General features: G+C 47.3%; 1 protein-coding gene and 1 long non-coding RNA gene across 2 annotated transcripts; one reads left to right on the forward strand and one right to left on the reverse strand.

The window, feature by feature from the left end:
• Positions 1–551: 551 nt before the first annotated feature.
• On the reverse strand, positions 552–3,184 carry CEBPA (CCAAT enhancer binding protein alpha). The gene has a single exon (XM_015073088.3). The coding sequence runs from the start codon at positions 3,030–3,032 to the stop codon at positions 1,959–1,961; it is 1,074 nt and encodes a 357-aa protein (XP_014928574.2). The 5' UTR covers positions 3,033–3,184; the 3' UTR covers positions 552–1,958.
• Positions 3,185–12,913: 9,729 nt separating this feature from the next.
• On the forward strand, positions 12,914–20,592 carry LOC128313260 (uncharacterized). Its single transcript, XR_008293704.1, has 2 exons — positions 12,914–13,174; positions 20,270–20,592. It is a non-coding gene; the product is annotated as an uncharacterized LOC128313260 (long non-coding RNA).
• The last annotated feature ends 492 nt before the right edge of the window (positions 20,593–21,084 follow it).

The following is a 21,084-nucleotide window of genomic DNA, read 5'->3' on the forward strand; positions in this document are numbered from 1 at the left end:
CAAGTGGGGAGGGGTAGAGGGGCCTACCCCTCGAGGCCTCTCCCTGCCTTCCCAGGGTCCTGCTGGTGGGCTAGGGCAGGCCAGGCATGAACAAGGCTGCTATAGAGCTAGGGCAGTAGGTGATAGAGAAGCAAATGTGGCCAAAGGACCCCTGGAGCCTGGAGCTACTGGGCCAGGCCTATTCAAGTCCCACAGAGCCTGTGGCAACTTCAGGCAGAAGGACCCTTCTCTGAGCCCCTCTGCTCCTCCCAGGGGCTGATCAGAGGCCACACCAAAGCCCTATGACCTCCCCCTCAACCTCTCCCCGCCAGCCCCCAGGGGACGCTCTCTTCAGGCTTTGGGCTTTCTCGGCTTGGAGTCTATCCTCCTTCTGCCCTTTATTTGCCTCGGTTGGGAGAAGTCACCCCCTTAATGTAAAGAAGGGCTCAGGATGCGAGAGCTAATGAAAGGCAGGATCTCAGCCAGAGAATATGCTGTGATTATTTACAAATGTGACCTGGCCCACAGAAAACCTTGGAAGTAGCTTTTCTGGTTTTAAAAAGACACCAACATTTACTTTGATATGTTTATATTATAGATATAATACATAAAACATCTAGCATGAAACTCTGCGTTCTCCCCAAAGAAGAGAACCAAGCTGTCCTTCCCTGCTCCCAGCCCCGCCGATCTGTGCGTGCTGGCTGGAGGCCGCCTCCCTCCAGACCAGGAGCCAGGGCCTCTGGTGGGGGCAAGCCTGTGGGCAGCCCAGGCCAGAGGGGAGCGAGGCCCATAGCCCCACACCCCCTTCATCACCCCCCCCCCCCCCCGGGAAAGAGGAAGCCCACCTCACCTCTTTGGTTCCCTTGGGAGCAAAAGCAATCCCAAAAACCAAAAGGAAAGAGAGCCGCAGACCCTCCCTGCAGCTGCTGACAAAGAGTCTCATTTTGGCAAGTATCTGAGCAAAACCAAAACAAAACAAAAACCAAATAAAATGGTGGTTTAGCATAGACGTGCACATTCACATTGCTCAAGGCACCGCTGGGACACAGAGAGGCCAGATACAAGTGTTGATATCGGCTGATAAAGCAAAATATTTGGAAAGCTTCTCATAACTTCGGTCCCTCTGGGATGGACAGATTGTGCTTCATGTTTGTATGCAATGCTCGCAACATACAGTACAGGCTGATGGTCCCAGTGTCCCTTCACCCCACCCCCACCCCCGACCAGATCTCTGGGTTTCCCTCTTCCACCAGGCCACCACTCCCATGAACACATGTCCTTACAGCTCACCCATGACCTAGCTTTCTGATCTGACTGGGGGCAGGGGGCTCCCACTGGTCACCTGGTGACCCCCCATCTCAGTGGGTTCTGCCCAGGGAAGCCCAGCCTGTCACAGGCTGGGAGATTAGAGGCAAGGAACTAGGGACCCTCCACCTTCATGTAGGACTAAGGGAACAACGTTCCAAGTCCCTGTATCTCCTCCCCTCCGAGGACAGGCATTGAGGAGCGGCTAGGGCTGGCTTGTTGGGATCCCTGCTCCCTGAACCTTTCTCCTGCCATAGGCCGCACATTGCCTTCTCTCATGGAGGCCTGCAGCCTCAGGAATGAGGCAGGAACCCTCCAAATAAAATGACAAGGCACGTATTTGCTCCACCTACTCGGTAGGAATCGGAGCGGTGAGTTTGCGTTTCCAAGGCACAAGGTTATTCCTTAATACTGGAGCTGCCGGGCTTTCGGCTGAGCCCCATGGCACTTCTCTCCGGCAGGGAGAAACCACTGACTGACCCCTCATCTTAGACGCACCGAATCTGGCGCAGAGGAAGGCAAGGGGCGCGCGCGGCAGGCCAGGCTTTCTGGCGGCACCGGAATCTCCTAGTCCCGGCCTGCGCCGCTGGGGCAGTCTTGAGATCCGGAGACCCGAAACCACTCCTTGGGTCCCAGCCAGCGGCCGGCCCAGGGCGGTCCCGCCGCCCCGCGTCTCACGCGCAGTTGCCCATGGCCTTGACCAGGGAGCTCTCGGGCAGCTGGCGGAAGATGCCCCGCAGCGTGTCCAGTTCGCGGCTCAGTTGTTCCACCCGCTTGCGCAGGCGGTCATTGTCACTGGTCAGCTCCAGCACCTTCTGCTGTGTCTCCACGTTGCGCTGCTTGGCCTTGTCCCGGCTCTTGCGCACCGCGATGTTGTTGCGCTCGCGCCGCACCCGGTACTCGTTGCTGTTCTTGTCCACCGACTTCTTGACTTTGCCCGCGCCGCCGCCGCCGCCGCCGCCCGCGCGGAGGTCGGGGTGCGCGGCCGCCAGCCCCTTGAGCGCGCCGCCGGGGCCTGGCAAGCCAGCGGCACCGAGAGCCGGTGCTGGGTGAGGGCTGGGCACGGGCGTGGGCGGCGGCGTGGGGTGGCCGGGCTGCAGGTGCATGGTGGTCTGGCCGCAGTGCGCGATCTGGAACTGCAGGTGAGGGGCGGCCAGGTGCGCGGGCGGTGGGTGCGGGTGCGGCGGCGGCGGCGGCGGCGGCGGCTGGTAGGGGAAGAGGCCGGCCAGCGCCAGCTGCTTCGCCTCGTCCTCCTCGCGCGGCTCCTGCTTGATCACCAGCGGCCGCAACGCCGGCGCCCCGACGCGCTCGTACAGGGGCTCCAGCCTGCCGTCCAGGTAGCCGGCCGCGGCGCAGCCGTAGCCAGGAGGAGGGCCGTGCGTCCCTCCCGGCATCGCGGCGCCGCCGGGCCCCCCGGGGGCGCCCGTGTAGTCAAAGTCACCGCCGCCGGCTCCTGCGGGGGCCGCAGCCGCCTTGGCCTTCTCCTGCTGCCGGCTGTGCTGGAACAGGTCGGCCAGGAACTCGTCGTTGAAGGCGGCCGGGTCGATGTAGGCGCTGATGTCGATGGACGTCTCGTGTTCGCAGATGCCGCCCAGCGGCTCTGGGGCGGCAGGTGGGGCGGGGGGCTGCGCGGAGCCCGCGCCCCGGGGAAAGCCGAAGGCGGCGCTGCTGGGCGCGTGCGGGGGACTCTGGAGGTGGCTGCTCATCGGGGGCCGCGGCTCCGCCTCGTAGAAGTCGGCCGACTCCATGGGGGAGCTACAGTCCTCCCGGCATGGCGAGCCTCGGCGGCCTCCAGCCTGCGCGGGGCGCCTATGCTGCTGCCGACCACCCGGAGCCCCGACTCCCTCGCGCCCGCGCAGCTCCCGGTCGCTAATGGCCAGGCGCACTCGGGACCCGCATTTATACCAGGGCGGCCTTCGCCCTCTAGTGTCCGACGGCGGAGCGGCGCCTCCTGGGTCTTAGCGCCTGCCTTCCGGAGGGGGCGGTGAGTGGGGCCAGAGCGCAGCGCGGGCCAGGAGAGGCCCCGGCTCAACGCCCACTACCCCCCTGCCCCGCCAGCCGAACCCGGACACGCGCATGATGCCCCACCCTGGGCCGAGTTGTCGCCCCCGCACGCACGTGGTCGGTGACGGGGCCCCCTCCTCTAGCTTCTCCGAGGCACCCACTTGCAGCCAACGGTCGGGGAGCCCGGGAGCACCGAGACGCTGCGCGGAGGAGGGGGGTGGGCTGGTGGAGGGCCACTCTTGGTCTCTGAGTTACTGTGGCGCGGACTCGCTTTAAAAGCTAGAAATCGTCCTTTTCGGGACCGGAGTCTCTGCTAGGCTGCGGCGTGGAGAAGGGGCCGGGGGTGGGGGGTAGGGAACAGCTTGGGACGTACTGGCCCAGCGCATACAGCGGCATGGAGAGGCGGAGGGCAGCGTCCTGTAGCGTGGTGATTTTGTGTCTCTATCTCTGATCTCCTGATGACCCCACCGATTCCACGCCGAAATACCTCTCCCCCGCTCCGTCTCTCGAAGCCCTTTGGGGTCCCAAGGGCTCTACAGCGCCGGGCACTAGGACCCCGCGGGGAGCGGAGGGAATGGGAGGCGGCTGCGGCCGCAAAGCCTGGAGGACCCGGCCGGTCCATCCGCTTGGGCTTGGAAAACTTTTTCTTTTTAATTACTTCTCCTAGCCGGAGCGCTAGGGTTGCTAGGCGCGGGGCTGGCGCTGCTACCCGGCTCTCGGCCGCCAATTTTTTTTTTTTTTTTTTTTTCCTGCGGGACGGGCCGAGCTGGATTCCAGGGCTGGGGTACCGGGGCGAGGTGGGGCGCATAGAGGGAGGCGGAGAATTTGACTCCGGGACCGGGATCCCAAATCGGGATCAGAATCCACTGCAGCGTACCCCTTCCCATTCGGGTGGGCTCCAGGGCCGGAGCGGGGGTGTCAAAGGAGCCGGGGCCTCGGAAATCTTGGCGTCCGAGAGTCCCATCACCTACCGGGAAAACCCTGTCGAGTGGTACGCAGGGCGCTGTGTTCCGGGGATCTTGGGGAACAAGGCGGCCAGGCCCCGGTGCCCCTTGGGCGCCTCCTCCGCATTCACTGCAGCCGAAGGAAGGGGTTTAAGGCAGCGCGTCTTCCAGCCACGTGGCGCCTCGCTGGTTCTATACCGGGATCGCCGGCGGGCCAGGGGCGCAGCCGGACTGCACTAGGAGCCTCCTGGGCCGGCAGTTCGCTCCTGCCTCTACCCCCCCACCGCCCCTTAAGATTGTGCGCTGGAGCCCGACACCGTCTGGGTGTTGGTCGGAGGTGTCCCTGTTTGAGAAAAGCGGGGCTGCGCAGGTCAAGACCCCCTCGCAGACGGCGGCCTTCCAGAGCCTGGCAAGGCGCCAGAGCCCTCCCCGGAGCCCTCAAGGAGGCGCCCCACAAAAGCACAGCCGGCCCCGGGAGGCCAAGCTTCCACTGTGGTCACTGTAAAGAAGCAGCTTCGTCTGGGGAACACATACTGTGCTTTAATCAAGTTCCTATTCAACATATTCCCAATGATTAATGGCCCAACTGCTTCATTTTTTTGGTCCAGGGCTCATACACAAGATATTTTAAGCTTTTGGCCTGGGAGTAAAAGTAAATATATTAAATAAATAACCTCTGTGAGCCTGGAGCAGCTCTCTGGGCCAGAGGCAGGACCCATTTCTGCACCAGGCCCCTGAGGAGACCTGGAAGAAACCTGAACACATGCAGTGAGATTTTCAGTTTTTTTTTTTTTTTTTCTGCAGTGAGTGCTAAAAATAACAGCTGGTGGCAGGGTAGCAGCAAAGCACAAGCTCCTGAGAGTGTCCTGTTCCTAGCATGGACACTTGGTCTACTGTGCAGGGTTGCTGTTTCCAGCACAGGCAGCAAGAATGTGACCTCTTAGGATGGGAGGAAACCACAGAGGCTTTCTGGACAGCAGAGGAATAAGGCCTGATGGATAAGGGCGTGTAGGGGTAACGGGGGCACCAAGCGGGGCCCACATCCAGTGCCACGGGTCCTCACAGCGGAACCAGAATTCTCCCCAGGAGGCCTGCTCTGTGCAAGGTGCTCAGGGCCCCCGGATGAGTGAGAGGCGGCTCCTGCCCTCTCAGAGCTCTGGGCAGGAGATAGGTCGGCTCACAAGGTCTGCTCGGAGACAGTGGCCTTCCCACAGAACAGGTGACTCCAAAACAGCAGGGGATGGGAAAGGGACACCCTCCCCTGGTGAATACGGGGCTCAAAGAGAAGCAGCAGCCACCTTTGTCTGGGGAGGTATTCTGGGCTAAATTGTGACCCCCCCCCCCATTCATATGTCGAAGCCCTATCCCCAGTATGACTGTACTCTGAGATGCAGTTTTTAGGAGGTAATAAGATTAAATGAAGTAAGGTTGGGGTTCTAATTTGATAGGCCTTATAAGAAAAGAAGGAAATCTCTCTCTCTCTCTCTCTCTCTCTGTCCCTTCCTGCCTCCCTTCCTCCCTCTGCCATGTGAGGACACAGGGAGAAGGCAGAGTGTGCAAGCCCGGAAGAGAGCTCTCACAGAGTCCAACCATGCTAGCTAGCATCCTTGTCCGCAGCTTCCAGTCTCCAGAACTGTGAGAAAATGAATGGCTGTTGTTTAAGCCACACAGTCTGTGGTATTTTGTTATGGCACTTGTCTTACGAGCCAAGACAGGTGGTGAGAGAGGGTTTCATGCAGGAGTAGACCTTTGAGCTGCACCTTGAAGGATGAGCAGGAATTTGCTGGAAGGATGGGCAGACGGAACGGCAGGTGCAAAGGTGGAGAGGCTGCGAGTGAGTGCCTGGCATGTTCTGATAACAAAGGACAAGATGTGTGGCGGGCTGGAGTGCAGGGATTGCTGGGGAGGGGCCTAGATAAGGCTGGATCCACAGACAGGGCTGGGTTCATGGCCAAGGCCACTCCCAGTGAAGGAGAGAGCCATCTCAAAGGCTTTGGCTGTCCAGCTTTCAGCAGGCAAGCACTGTGATCCAATTTGAGTTCCTGAAAGGGCACTGTGGTAGAGGCTGGGCAGGGGAGGGTGGACCAGATGAAAAGCGATGGAGACCTGAGGCCCCAGGTGGGGGTGGAGGACAGGGATGGATTTGAATGTCAGGACTTGGGGTCTGGGTGGGGGCTGAATGCCTGGCTTTTGTCTGGGGGTACCATCCGCCGACATATGTAGCGCAGAGAAAATAAAGGATCTCCTCCAGGCCCCTTGGGGTCAGCTGCAGGACACCCGCCTGCCTGCTTTGTGGCTCTGGAGAAAAGGACAGTCGGCCAGGAACAGCCGCCAGGACCTACCTGCCATATTTTAGTTTTCCCTTTGAGGTCTAAGAGAACATCTAGGGGATGGAAGGAAGCGATTCGGGGGCAGGTAGTGGTCTGTGGGTCTGCGGTGCAGGAGTGTCCCGGAGCTGTCCAAGCCCTGATGCAAGAATTGGCTCTAGGTCCTGGGTGAGACCCCAGGGTTGTGGAACCACTTTCCATGGGAGGTGCCCACAGCTGGCAGGGGGTTGTGGCCTGATAGGATGCGTGGGCAGTCAGCATTTGGCTGGACTCACTTGGGGGGAGATGGCTGTGTGGCTCCCGCTCAACTGACATGGAGCCAGTAATAAGAGAGGCGCATAAATCCTCTCTCTGACCACCTTTACTATCCTTCTTTTTTGTCTTAATTTATGACACTTGGCAGTTCCCGAGGAGAGCCCTGAGGGAGAACTCTCCAAGTGCCTTGGCCTCAATGTGCTCAGCAGGCAGGGCCTCGGGACCGGGACCCACCCCAAGTCCCACAGGCTGCAGGCTCACCAGGGCCTGGCTTCTGCCACTGCAGGGGCCGGGGGAGAGGAGAGGAGAGGAAGCTCTGGCTCTACTTTTTACAAAGGAGAAAATCAGCAACAGAAGTGAAAATGCATTTCATAGGTGTGAATTGTGCTCCAGCCAGCTCACAAGAGGAGGCTCTTCTGAGCTGGGGGAGGGCTGGTCCGGTGGGGAGAGGGGAGCTCCCACCTCCATGCATTGTGGTGCTGAGGGTTGGGTGCCCTGGGATGGAGCCTGATTCCAGGGTCATTCCCAGGGTTAACCATTCTGAGGAGACAAACGGAGGCCTGGGAAATTTTTTTGTTGGACTTTGATTCAACCTTCCTAATGCAATGCATACAAAATAATTCGTATATAAGTTTGAGAGTTCATCAAATTCTGAAGAGCAAGACGGGAACCAGCTTTAAGTTTTCTAGCTTTATCGAAAGCTTAATGGATAGGAGATTGGTCACTCCAAAGCAGGACTCATTAAGATAATAAATAAGGACTAAGAAAAGACAAAAGACAAGAACGCTACACTTTCCAGGCGCGGTTTGTGCTCTGACTAGGGGGCGTGAGAATCTCATACAATATGTCTAATACAGTGTTTTAATAAAATGCTCTTAAAGACCTTCCTAAAACTTAGACACACAAAACAGAATGCAAGTTACTTTTTATGATAAATGCACTGGCTAATGAGTTTTATACTAATTCATTTTTATGTTTTAGATATTGGTGGGTACAGCAGATGAACCCAATGAACAGTCTATCAAGAGTCTCGTGTTTCTTACCAATAGCCTCTGGACACTTGGGGAAACCATTTTTATTCCTCAGTAGATTGTACATCCTAGCTCACCAGGAGGCCAGTTAAAACCTCTCACCCACCATTTACTAGCTGGGTGATCTCGGGCAAGTTGAATTTCTCTGAGCCTCTGTCTTCTTTTCTGTAAACTGGGGGCAATAATTCACTATAGTGCATTCTCAGCTTGTTCTCGGGCAAAGGCACTTAGAAGTCATACAGAACATTACTGGGCATAATCGCAATACCATGAACTGGAAATTCTTTAACTGTTAGGAAATGTCACTATATTATATGTGTACCATATAAAACCATAACCATGAGTACTCAGATCCATAAAAGGCCCCTACTGTCAGATTCATCAGAATCAACTGTTTCCAGTTTTCTCTGAAGTTTCATTTACTATCATGTATGTATGGATTTTTCCGCCTTGTTTGTTTATCTCATTTGCTTGCAACTTACCAACAGATAAGCAGTAGCAGGCAGTAAAAAAATTTAGAAAAAGAAAACTGAGCCAAAAATGAAAATTCAGAGAATTCTATCCATTATCTTAATTTTGTTCAGCAAACCAAGGAAAGTCTTATATTCTGTTTTGTTAGAAAACTCCGTTGGTAGCTGATGGACCCCGGAACTCCCCATCCAGTATTTGGAGAACACTGCAGAAAGCAAGCAGTGGATGTGGGCAGGCCCATTGCACGTTCTTGTGGGATCTGGGACAAGAATACAAATGGCAGTCCACATACCATCTGTTTAAATACCAAAAGTTATCAGTCAAACGAACAGACTGGTAGATAAAATATGTTCTACCTTTCTGCCTTGACAAATAAATCTTTGTCATGTCCTGGAAGGCCAGGTTTGAATTTAGAAGTTGACTCTGGAACATGGTGCCGGGAGGGCCACCGCCTTCTTCTCTTCCTTCCTGGTGCCATCCTCCACTGGAGGGGTCCTTAGGCAGGTGGGAGTAGGTTCCCAGCACAGGCCTCCAACACTGCCGTCCCCCCCTGAAAATTGCTGCCTTCCTGTCTCCCCTTGATGAGTGTGCCCACTGCTGAATGCCTGGTGAAAGGGCCCACGTAGGCCAAGGCAGCTGGCTCGGGGCTGTCTGGGCATGGCGTTTCTTGTCCAGTAGGCTCCTCACCCTGAGGGAAGGGAGCAGCAAGAGGAGGGCATGAGTGGGAGCCTCGTTCATGAGTCTAAGAATGGTCCTGGGGGTCTGCCCGGCAGGGTCTCGGCACCGTGGAGGGGGCCACACTCATTCCACATGAGCAGGAGGGCAGTGACGCCAGTGCTCCCGGCCTTGTCTGGAGGCCCCTGGCTCTACTTCTGTCGGAAGACACGTCTGTCAGCAATAATTCCAACCTTGTGTCCCCAGTTCAGCCCTTTTCTCCCTCTCACCACAGACATCCTGGTTCCAGTGGCCACCCTCCCCCACCGCAGCAGCCTCTAACCGGTCTCCCTGCCACCCTCCCTACCTCCTTGACCCCCAACTCTCCTCACAGAACAGCCGAGTTTCCCATTAGATGTGCATTCAGTCCATGTCCCTCACCTCTGTCAACCCCTGTGACCCCCACCCCCACCCCGCCTTCCAGGAGATGTGCAGTGAATGTCCCAACGTGGCCGTGAGGCCCCGCATGATTCGGCCCTCACCTCTCGTAGGGCCTCGGACTCCTCACTCCTCCCCGCTCCCCAGTCTGCTGTGTGCTAAGCTTAGCATCTCCCAGCCTCCAGGCGTTGCGCTTTGCTCTGCCGGCTCCTTGGAAGCTCCTTCCTGATGTTGGAGCAATTCCTTCCCTGTCATCTCAGTCTCACAGTCTCTCAGAGTCTCTCACATTCTCTCACATTCCCCAAGAGCTTCCTCTGAGGCCCGAGTTGCACAGTAGCCACCCCTCCCCCATCACTCCTGAGGCCATTGTGTGTTCTATTTTCCTCCTAGCACACTCTGGAAAATGGTCTTGTTTACTTATTTTACTTGTTCCCTGTCTGGCTTCCCCCAACTAGAATGCCAGCTCCACAAAGACAGGACCTTGTCTGTCCTGTTCTGCCTATTTCCAGAGCTACAACAGGCCTTGGCATATGGTAGAGCCTCAAATATTTGTCGAATGAACACAGAATGGATTCTATTCAAGAAAACTGCTACCCGGCCACCCTCCCAGAACTCAGTTCGTCCCCGAGCCTAGCAGAGCAGCTCAAGGGTGGCCCCGAAAGATGCTCGGGAAGACCCGACCCCCTAAGTTAGGGCTCCCCAAGGGCAGACCCATCCAGAGCCTCCTGAAGCCATGCCAGGCAGGACTGCCAGGGCCTGGAGAGTCCTCACAGTGCTTCTGGGCTAACTCATAAGAAGCCCCTTCAGGCAGATGTGGCCCCCAGGGGCTTGGCTGAGCAGAGAGTGCCTCTGCAGGGAGGAAAAATGGCCCCTTTCTCTGGAGAGATGTAGCCCAGCTAGGACACAAGGCTTGGTGCGGGGAGGCCTCCAGAACTGGGCTCGTTCGGGGAGTGCAAACCCTCAGTCCAGACGGCCTTGAAGCGCCCCTCTGCCTTGGCTGCAGAGAGCCCCCCTGCCTGTGGGGCACTGTTGGGAAGATGTCCCAGGAGAGCAAGACTTCGTCCTTGGGCATGGCTGGACATCAGATCCACCGGAGAAAACGGGCCTTCCTCCCGGCAGGCTCCCATGGAAGGGAGGGGGTACTTCAGCAGGTGGACCTGCCGGAACCCCACTACTCAGGAGATGGGGTACGTTTCCCTCGCACTTCCGTGCACCCACCATATTGGCCCCATTCCTTCTGGCTGATTCCAAGGATTTATGTCTTCGGGTGCATCTTCAAACAGAAACAAACAGTTAAAAAAGAGTTTGCAAACGTTACCATTCTTGACACCCAGGATTCACCCCTACCTGAAAAGAAGCAGGTTGGAGAACAGCATGTAGCTTCCCTTCTCTGGGGAAAAAAAAAAAAATTATTAAAATATACATATAGTCAGTGTACAGAGAGAAGTTGGGAGAAATACACACCAAACTGTTAACAGTGGTGTTGCCTTTGTAGGACGAGAGAGAACTTGTTCTTTTTAATTTATACACTTGTGTATATTGGACTTTTTAAGCAGATGAGTATGTATCTATTACGTTTATAGTTTTATAAACTATAAAAATATTTTAAGTCACCTTAATTTTACAGTTTTATAATTTTTATAGTTTTATAAACTATAAAATGTTTTAAAGTCACCTTCATTTACTCTACAAATATATAATGCCACAATGGGTTGCATAGTTTCGTAAAAAACTTCAAAATGCTTTTGAGTGACCCTATTTTCCATGTTAAAACATCCGAAAATGTGCCCTGAGAATAAATTGTTGTCTGACTTGTGAATTTGCTCATAGGGAGAATCTTACCTAGTCATAGCCACTGAATCACATTTAGTTCTATGTTTAACAAGTCAGCTTTATTTTAAATGAGAAAAGCTCAAGTATTTGTATATATAAAGAACTTCTACAAGTCAGTGTGAAAAAAAAATACCAATTCAAAAGAAAACGGGCATTTACAGAGAGTTTATAAATAAAAAAACCCAGCAAATGCAAATGAATTTTAAACATGTTTAAAAATGCCGATTCTCTGAATAAAAGATATACAAATTAAAACTACACTGGTCAGGTGGGTAAAGATAAAAACGTCTGATAATTTGCTATACAGGTAAATGGCTAGAGCAAACAGGCAGGATTATATATTGATCCAGTCTCTCTGGAGAACAATTTAAAAATACCTATCTAAGTTGAAAGTGTCATTAGCCCTTCTCTTAACAAAATGTAATCCCATAAACTCTCACGTGTACAAAAGAGTTACATACATGGGTATTGACCAAAGCACTATTTATAATTGCAAAAGGCTGGCTGAATGTCTGCCTGTTAATAGAAGACCGGATAAATAACCGTGGATAGCTGATTAATTATCCTCTGTGTCTTTGTGAAAAAGGATGAAAATCTATATGAACACATATGGAAAAAGCTCTGATATGTTCATTTACACACACACACATATATAATATATGCATATATAAAAATACATATATACATACATAATATGTCAATATAAAATACACATACACACGTATATAAGTGTGTACATATGTATATATACAGTGCAGAAAACGTGTATAATATATCTCCATTTGTGTAAAAAGAAGGGGAAGGGCCTATACGTATGCTCATCTCTGTCTAGAACATCTCAGGAAGGGCACTTAGGCAGGAAAACTGGAGAAGGACTTGCAAGCAGGTTAGACATTTTTATTGTACATTAAGATATATAAATGAACTAAACAATAATTACCTCATAAGGAATTGGGGTTACTCCAAAAATTGCAAAACACGATTGCTGAATATTCCCCGAGAACACTAGTCTTGGGATAATATGAAGGGAATGTAATTTAGTTTTTCTATAACTGAACAGGACCGTATGACCATAAAAGCCCAAACTTTTCATTGCTGTCCCCAAGAAAATCTATAAACCGATCAGTTACAGTAAAATTCTTTCCTGCGACATGAACTCATTTACCCCAAATATGGGATTGAGCTTCCTGAGCATATTGATTTAAGCAGTTCAGGGACTGCGGGTGGGGCAGGGTTATCCCTTCCCATCCCTCCAATTGGTTCCGTCTCTGCCATTTTCAGTCAAAATTCCAAAGGTCACTTGGAAAGCACATAACCCACTAAGCTGTCCAGACACTCCCTTTTGGCTAGATAACCCCCCACGGCCCAGATCCCAGCTCAGTCTTGGGAACCAGGGGAGCGCTATTACAAAGCCTTGCTGCTTGGTCAATAACTTGGAGGTGACCCTGAACAAATTGAGAGTTTCAGTGAGTGTATCTTTAGAATCTGATTTTTATTATAATTGATTAGAAAAATCCAGCTTACATTCCAAATGCAGTCATTTTATCATAGTCAAGGTGCAATAACAGTTAAACAAAAGCCAGCGTGAGTCATGCTCCTATAAAACTGTCTGCTAGCAGAGTTTGGCTTTTCTCTAAACGAGGGAAACTCAAAGTCAGGCAGCATAGAAAGGGGTTGTTCTGGCCTCTTACTGGGAGAAATTATTATAAGAAAAGCAGGTCACACAGGATCTGCCCAATGGCTCACTAACATGGAATGTGCACATTGATTGAATTCTTTGGTTGCCCAGCACCATTTGAACATCCTTCCAACATCCGGGGATGTCCCACCTCCCCACGCAGAAGCCAGAAACGCCCTCTTCCAGCTGGGATGAGGCATATGAGGAAGAACTGACAACGTACACACTGACAAGAGCCGTTGGCACGACTGAGAGGTGTGTAGGAACAGGTGCTGCTGGACTTCACTTTGGGAGAACGACCAAGAGTGTTTGGGGTGCTACACGTATGCAGGCTAGTCACACAGCCTCTACTCTGGATCCTCTGGTCTTCCTAGAGACGTTGCCAACTTCCTACCATTTTCTCGAACTCTTCTTTAACTTTATTCTCTTTAACTAGTTAGCGTGGATTCTGTTGGTTTTGCCCAGCTGGGATAAGTCTCTGACTTGGATGACTAACGAGACCTGGGCCAAGATCAAAGTCACAGATGACTCCTTCCACCTTCTCTCTCCAGCTATGGCTTGGTCCTGGTAACTTGCCCTCTTTGCAAGCGGTGTCTCATAGCCAGATGAACGAAAACATGCTGTGGAGTAAGGGGCTGGTTTGAATGCCACTCATGCACAGTGACTTTGACAAGCAGCTTCACCTTTCTTGCTCAGTTTTATCATCTCTAAAATGGGAGTAATAAAGCCATCTTTGCCCCACAAAGGAGTTGTGAGGATTAAATACAGTAACCCATTAATAGCTCTTAAATGTTGAGGATTAACTTTACCAATAAGGGTACAAAATAAGGCTAACATAGGGTGTTAGAAAATTCCCTATTATAAATCTTAAAAATCAAAATCCCTTAACAATGAGATCTGGAGACCTAGCATTTTTTTTTTTTTTCTGGCCAAAGACTTCTTTAGAATGAATCAACAAAAATAAAATGATATATCCAACTAGAAGCTCTGGACAAAATCTAAAACTCAACTACCTGAAGATACTGGAGAATGAAAAAAGCAGGCAGATGCTGGGGGAAAGTCGACACTTAGAAGAAAAAACCATCACAGTGTGAATTTCTTTAAAAAGCATTTATTGAGCCTCAGGGCGCCTGGGTGGTTCAGTTGGTTAAGTATCCAACTTTGGATCAGGTTGTGATCTCCTGGTTTGTGGGTTCGAGCCCAGTGTCAGGCTTTTTACTGACAGGTTGGAGCCTGCTTCAGATTTTGTGTCTCCCTCTCTCTCTGCGTCTCCCCTGCTCATATTCTCTCTCTCTCTCCATCAAAAATAAATAAACATTAAAAAAAAGATTTTTTTAAAAGCATTTATCCTCAAGGCAGGCCCCAGTCTCTGCAGGCAGGGCAGCTAAAATTCTGATAGGAAATCTATCAGTATTACTGGCTTGATGAAGAACCAGAGGACACAGTTTAGGACAACCGCAGTTACTGGAAAGTGGGGAAAGAGTATCCAAGAAAGGGGAGGTGGTGCCCAAATTCTGTGCACAAATTCTACCCAAATCTCTGGTTGACTCCTAATCTGCACATGCATGGCACAGACACCAAGCAGCAGACAAGGCCACCCACCACAGAGGAGATAAAATTTACAGTGTGAATTCAGTCAAATTTACTGCATGGCAAAATCTGAATCAGCTTTTTTTCCAGAGGAACATTATACAGAATCCAGAGATTCTACAAAGCATCATTCACGATGTCTAGGATATAAAATATAATTTTCTAACCTTCCAGAAAAACAAGAAAACATCACTCATTCCAAAAAAAAACCCCAAAAAACAAAAAACACAACCAATGGAGACCAACCCCAACGTGATTCAGATACTGGAACAGCAGACAAGGATTTTAAAGTATTAACACTATGCCCAAGGATATATATATAGGAAACATGGTTGTCCATTAAGAGAATAATAGAAAATCTCAGCAGAATATAAATCATAAAAAAGAACCAAGTAGAAATCCTAGAAATGAAAAAGTCAGTATTAGAAATGAAAATTGCAATATCAGAAATTTAAAAATTCACTTGATGGCTCTAAAAGCAGAAAAGAGGACAAAATAAAGATTCAGTAAAATTAAAGATAGTTCAATAGAAGTTATCCAGCCTGAAGATCATACATATTTTTTAAAAAGACTGAAAAAAAATGAGCAGTTCCTAAAAGACCTGTGGGATAATATCAAAAGATTTAACACACATGTAATTGGAGCCCCAGAAGGAGAGGAGAGAAAAAAAATGGGACTGAAAATGCTTGAAGAAATAGTGAAAGAAATGGCTAAATTTGGCAAAGGCAAACGTTTATAGATTCAAAATGCTCAGGAAACTCCAAAGCAGGATCTTGAAAACAACAACATGCCTAGGGACGTTGTAGTCAAATTGCTGAAAACTGGATGAAAACAAAATCTTGAAAGTAGTCAGATAAGCCAAACCATAAGAGACACTTAAAAACTGAGAACAAACTGAGGGTTGATGGGGGGTGGGAGGGTGGGGAGGGTGGATGATGGGTATTGAGGAGGGCACCTTTAGGGATGAGCACTGGGTGTTGTATGGAAACCGATTTGACAATAAATTTCATATACTGAAAAAAAGATGACACATTACATTCAGGGAAACAAACACTCAAATGACCTTGGACTTCTATCAGAAACAAAGGAGACTGGAAGGCAGTGGAACAACATCTTTAAAGTACTGGTGGGAAAGAAAAAAAGGTCTACCCAGAAATCTAGATCTAGTGAATATATCCTTCAAGAATAAAGGTGAAATAAAGATATTTTTAGGTTAAAGAAAAGCTAAGAGGATTTGTCAGCAGCCAACCTGTACTGCAAGAAATGCTAAAGAAAATTTGTCACACTGAAGGAAAGTGAAACCAGATGGAAACCCAGATCTTCAGGATGAAATGAATGTCATTGGGAATGATAAATATGTGGATAAATATAAAAGATGGTTTTTGTCCTTCATTTCTTTAAAATATAAATAATTGTTTAAAGCAAAAAAAAACCCCATAACATGGTATTATGAGGTTTATAATGTATGTGGATGTAATAATTACAACAATTATAGCATAAAGTTTAGGGGCTATAAATGGACCTATATGATTGCAAGGTTTCTACATTTTATGTGAAGTGGTGCAATATAAATTCTTAGCAGACTATGAAAAACTGAGGAGGTATATTGTAATCCTAGAGCAATAACTAAAAAGTAAAGCAAAAAGACATAGGTACAAAACCCAATAGGCAAGTTAAAATGGAATTCTAAAACATTCAGTTACTCAAAAGGAAGGAAGAGAAACAGAAAAAGAAATGGAAGGGGTGAGCAGAAAACAAATAGTAAAATTATAGGCTTAAATCTAACTATATAAATAATTATATTAAATAAAAAGGACTAGTATTCTAATTAAAAGGCAGAGGTTGTCAGAATGAATAAAAGTGCAAGGCCCAATTATATGCTGCCGAGGAGCAATGCGCTTTAAATATAAAGACTCAAACAGGTTGAAAAATCAATGGATGGGAAAAGATATATCATGTAAACCTTAAACATAAGAAGGTTAGAGTGATTATAAAAACATCAGTAAAATAGTATTAAAGGCAAAGAGTATTACCAGAAAAGGGGATGCTTCATAATGATATAAAGGTCAATACATTATAAAGATATGATTATCATAAATGTGTATGCACCTGATAATGGAGCCTCAAAATACATAAAGTAAAAATTGATAGAACAAAAGGATGTGACTGGAGGTTGAGAATAGGAGAAGATTTTTTAATTTCAATTTTATATACTTCTTATGGCTTAAATTTTAATACCAAATATATGTCTGTTCTATCATCATCATCACCATCATCATAGATTTCCAGATAGATGAAAGGGAAAGGCATTCTAGTAAAGGCCACACGTGTGCCACTGCAGGCATCAGGGTGGCTGGTGTACCTGGGGACTGTAGATTTCTGGCATGCCTGAAATATAGAGTTGGGTTGGTATTGCTGAGGAGGGATAAAAGATAAGCAGCAGATGAGTAGAAGCGAGACTTGGAAGAGCCTTATAAGTATATTAAGGAATTTGAGCTTTATCTTCATGGTCATGGATAGTCACTGAAGTGTTTTTCAAAAGGAGGCGAGAGAATCATGTTTGATTTTTAGACGGCTGATTCTCACTTAAAGTTGGAGGATACGTTAAAGGAGATCAGAGTAAAGGCAGAGTGTCTTCTGGAAGATGCTTCAGTAATGCAGATTAGAAATGCTATAGACCTAAATTTTTCCACATAGATGGAGAAGGAAGTATTGTTTTGAAAGGTTCCGTAGGAAGCAATAGAGTGAGAATTTGGCAATTCTGGATCCAGATGATGACACACTCTGACATCTATGAACTCCTGAAGTTGTGTTATGAAGCCACTTGGTGAGTGCTACTTTATTCCCATTTTCCCATGAAATAATAATAACATAGTAATTAATACACCATTTAAAAAGTTTATTTTATTCAACACAATCCCTATCAGAATCTCTGCTGGCTTCTTTGTAGAAATTGACATACTGATCCTAAAACTTATATGCAACTCAAGGAACCCAGAGTATCCCAAACAATCTTGAAAAGAAAAATAATATTTGGAGGACTTAACGCTGTCTAATTTCAAAATGTATTACAAAGCAAAAGTAATTGAGACAGTGAGGGTACTGGCATAAGAATAGATGGATCAATAGAATAAAATTAAGAGCCCAGAAATAAACCCATGTGTCTATGGTAAGTCGATGTTTTGACAAGGGTGGCAAGACTATTCAGTGGGAGAGAGAATAGTCTCTTCAACAAATGGTGCTAGGACAGGTGGCTATCTATATACAAAAGAATGAAGTCGGACCCCTACTTCATACTATATACAAATATTACCTCAAAACTGATCAAATACCTAACTGGAAGAGCAAAAACTATAAAAGGGAAACAAGAAAACACAGGAGTAAAGCTTGATGACCTTGGATTAGGCAGTGATTTCTCAGGACACTAAAAGCACAAGCAGCAAAAGAAAAATTGGTAAATGTCACTTTATCACAATTAAAAACTTGTGTGCTTCAAATGACACTGTTAAGAAAGCACAAAGATAGCCTACACAATGGAGAAAATAAGTGCAAATCATATCTCTGATAAGGGACTTATGTCTAGAATGAAAAAACTCTTAGAACTCAACAACAAAATTAATCCATTACAAATGGGCTAGTGATTGGAACAAATATTTCTCTAAAGACGGTATACAAATGGTCAATGTGTACATGAAAAGGTGTTAAATATTACTGATGACCAGAGAAATACAAATAAAAACCTCAACAAGAAACCAGCTCACCAAAAAATATTAGGATGGCTATAATCAAAAGTCAGATAACGAGGGCTGGTGAGGATGTGGAGAACTTGGAATTCATACACTGCTGGTGGGGCAGCCACATTAGAAGACAGTCTGGTAGTTCTTCATAAACACAGATCTCCCATTTGACCCAGCAACTCCACACTTTGGTATATACCTAAGAAAAATAAAAACATATGTCCACACAAAACTTATACATGGATATTCACAGTAGCATTATTTATAATCGCCCAAAGGTGTAACCAACCCAAATGCCCACCACCTGCTGAATGGTATAGACAAAGTGTGGTATATCCACACAATGGAATATTATTTGGCCATGCAAAGGAATGAAGTATTGACACATCTACTACACAGATGAACTTGGAAAATATTATGTTAACTGAAAGAAGCCAGTTACAAAAGGCTGCATATTATATGATTCCATTTGTATGACGTGTGCAAAATGGGGAACTCTATGGAGACACAAATCTATGGTTACCTAGGACTGGGAAGATAGGATGGGGGTAAGGGTGGTAGCCAAAGAGTGCATGGTTTTTTTGAGGCTGAAGAAAATGTTCTGTAATTGTGATGGTAGTTGCACAACTCTGTGAATATACTAGGAATCATCATTTTGAATGGGTGCATTTTGAATGGGTACATTTTGAATGGGTGAATTGTGCGGTATGGGAATTACATCTCAATAAAGCAGCAATTGGTAAATTTACAGAACAAGAAAAACGTTCATTTTATCTGGAATTTTTAAAATTATGCAGCTAATAAATGTATATTTCACACTTAAGACTTCCAAAATAGAGCAGGATGTAAAGGGACAAAAAACTAAATTGCCATCTATCCCCCAATTCTAATCCTACTGCAGTGTTGAGCAGAAGTCACTGTTATCAGTTTAATGCAAATCCCTCTTCACATTTTTCTTTGTATTTGCATATGTATGAACATAAACAAGATATCGTTCACAATTCCATTCTGGAATTAAAAAATAAGAGCATCGGGGCACCTGGGTGGCTCAGTCAGTTAAGCCTCTGACTCTTGATTTCGGCTCAGGTCTTGATACAAGGGTTGTGAGTTCAAGCCCCATGCTGGGCTCTGCGCTGGGCATGAAGCCTACTTAAATAAATAAATAAAAATTAAAAACAAACAAACAAACAAACAAGAGACTTCATGCTGTATTGTATTCATGTATTGTTCTGCTGCTTGCTATTTTCATTTAATGCTGTGTTTTGGGAATCCTTCCATGTCATTATGAATAGATCTTCCTTTTACAAAAATACTGCATAGTTTTTACATAGTATTGCGTCCGTAAAGATGTATATAGGCTGAATACTTAATAATGGAAGTATTGGGCTGAAGGGTATGGGGTTTAAAATTTGGCAGCTACTGCAAATTATCCTCTAAAAAGCCTGTAAAATTTCCACCCACCCTCCCATAGTGATTATATATGCCCTTCTCTACACCTATGCCAACAACGTGGCTATTGTTAGTACTTTCAAATTTTATTTGTTTGATATCTCATTGTTGTTTTCACTTCTGTTTTCCTGATTCCTTGTTAGGGTAAGGAATTTGAATTCCCTAATGTTTTCACCCTGAGTTATTTTTCTAAGATATTTTGTATATATTTTTCACATCCCTTTAAACAAATTTTTTAGCCTTCTTATTTATCCTTTTTTCTTTTGTAAATAGCAAATGGGTTTTTCTTGACTGTAGTTCTCATCGATTTGCCTGATCTGAGAGCTGGAGAAAAGGAAAATGCAAAACTTAATAAAGAATCTGTTAATGACAAATCACTAAGACTAAAGTTTCAAAGTCTGTCTTTATAGCCAGTTGTATGGTATCTTAGGTTTGCTGTAAAATTAAAGTTTTAGAGTTGGTTTATATAGAACATTTAAAATTTTATCATAGGGTATTCCTCTTTTAAAAACACATTCCCCCAATTCTCTGACCCTTCTCTCACGAAAGGTGGGATCTAACTTTCCTCCCTTAGAATGTGAGCTGGCCTTAGTGACTCACGGCTAACAAACAGACGGAAGTGATGCTGTGTGGCTTCCAGCTTCCCCTTGGCTCTTTGTGTGTTGGGATGCCTCCCTGGGAACCCAGCCACCGGGTTGTGAGGAATCCCAGGCCACGTGGAGAGCCCCACACGAGGGGAAAGCGGGCTTCCTGGCAACAGCTGGCACCAACTATCAGCCCAGGTTTCGAGTCTTCAAACTGAGGCCATCAAGAGTAGACAGGCCATTTCCACTGGATCCTGTCCCCGTGCCCACCCCTCAGAACCTCTGAGCAAAATAAATAGTTTTGTGCCACAAAGTTTTGGGGTCATTTATTACGCAGCCATAGTAACTGGTATATTTATCAGCAAAGATAGCTTTAGAGGTGTTCCTCAACACCTTCCAACTGGGATGGAAAAGAGAAGACAACTTTGCTGAGAAATTTTACTATATTTTTCCAGTAACTCACCCATCTACTTTCCTCAATGAGATACGTTTAGAACTGTTTCTACCATCTTCTTTTGGGTTTTCTCTTTCTATTTCTGAATAGAAGTTTTTTGTTTTTTTTTTTTCTGGGACGCCTGGCTGGCTCGGTCAGAAGAGCATGTGATTCTTGATCTCAGGGTAGTGAGTTTGAGACCCACGTTGGGTGCAAAGATTACTTAAATAAACAAAACCTTTTTTAAAAAAGACATTTTTTCTTATCTTTTTTTCATTTTTATTTTTATTTTTTTTTTAAGTTTATTTATTTTGAGAGAGAGAGAGAGAGAGAGAGAGCGTGTGGTAGGGGCAGAGAGAGAGCAGAGACAGC

The sequence above is a fragment of the Acinonyx jubatus genome, chromosome E2 (genome assembly GCF_027475565.1).
Source record: "Acinonyx jubatus isolate Ajub_Pintada_27869175 chromosome E2, VMU_Ajub_asm_v1.0, whole genome shotgun sequence".
Taxonomy (NCBI): domain Eukaryota; kingdom Metazoa; phylum Chordata; class Mammalia; order Carnivora; family Felidae; genus Acinonyx; species Acinonyx jubatus.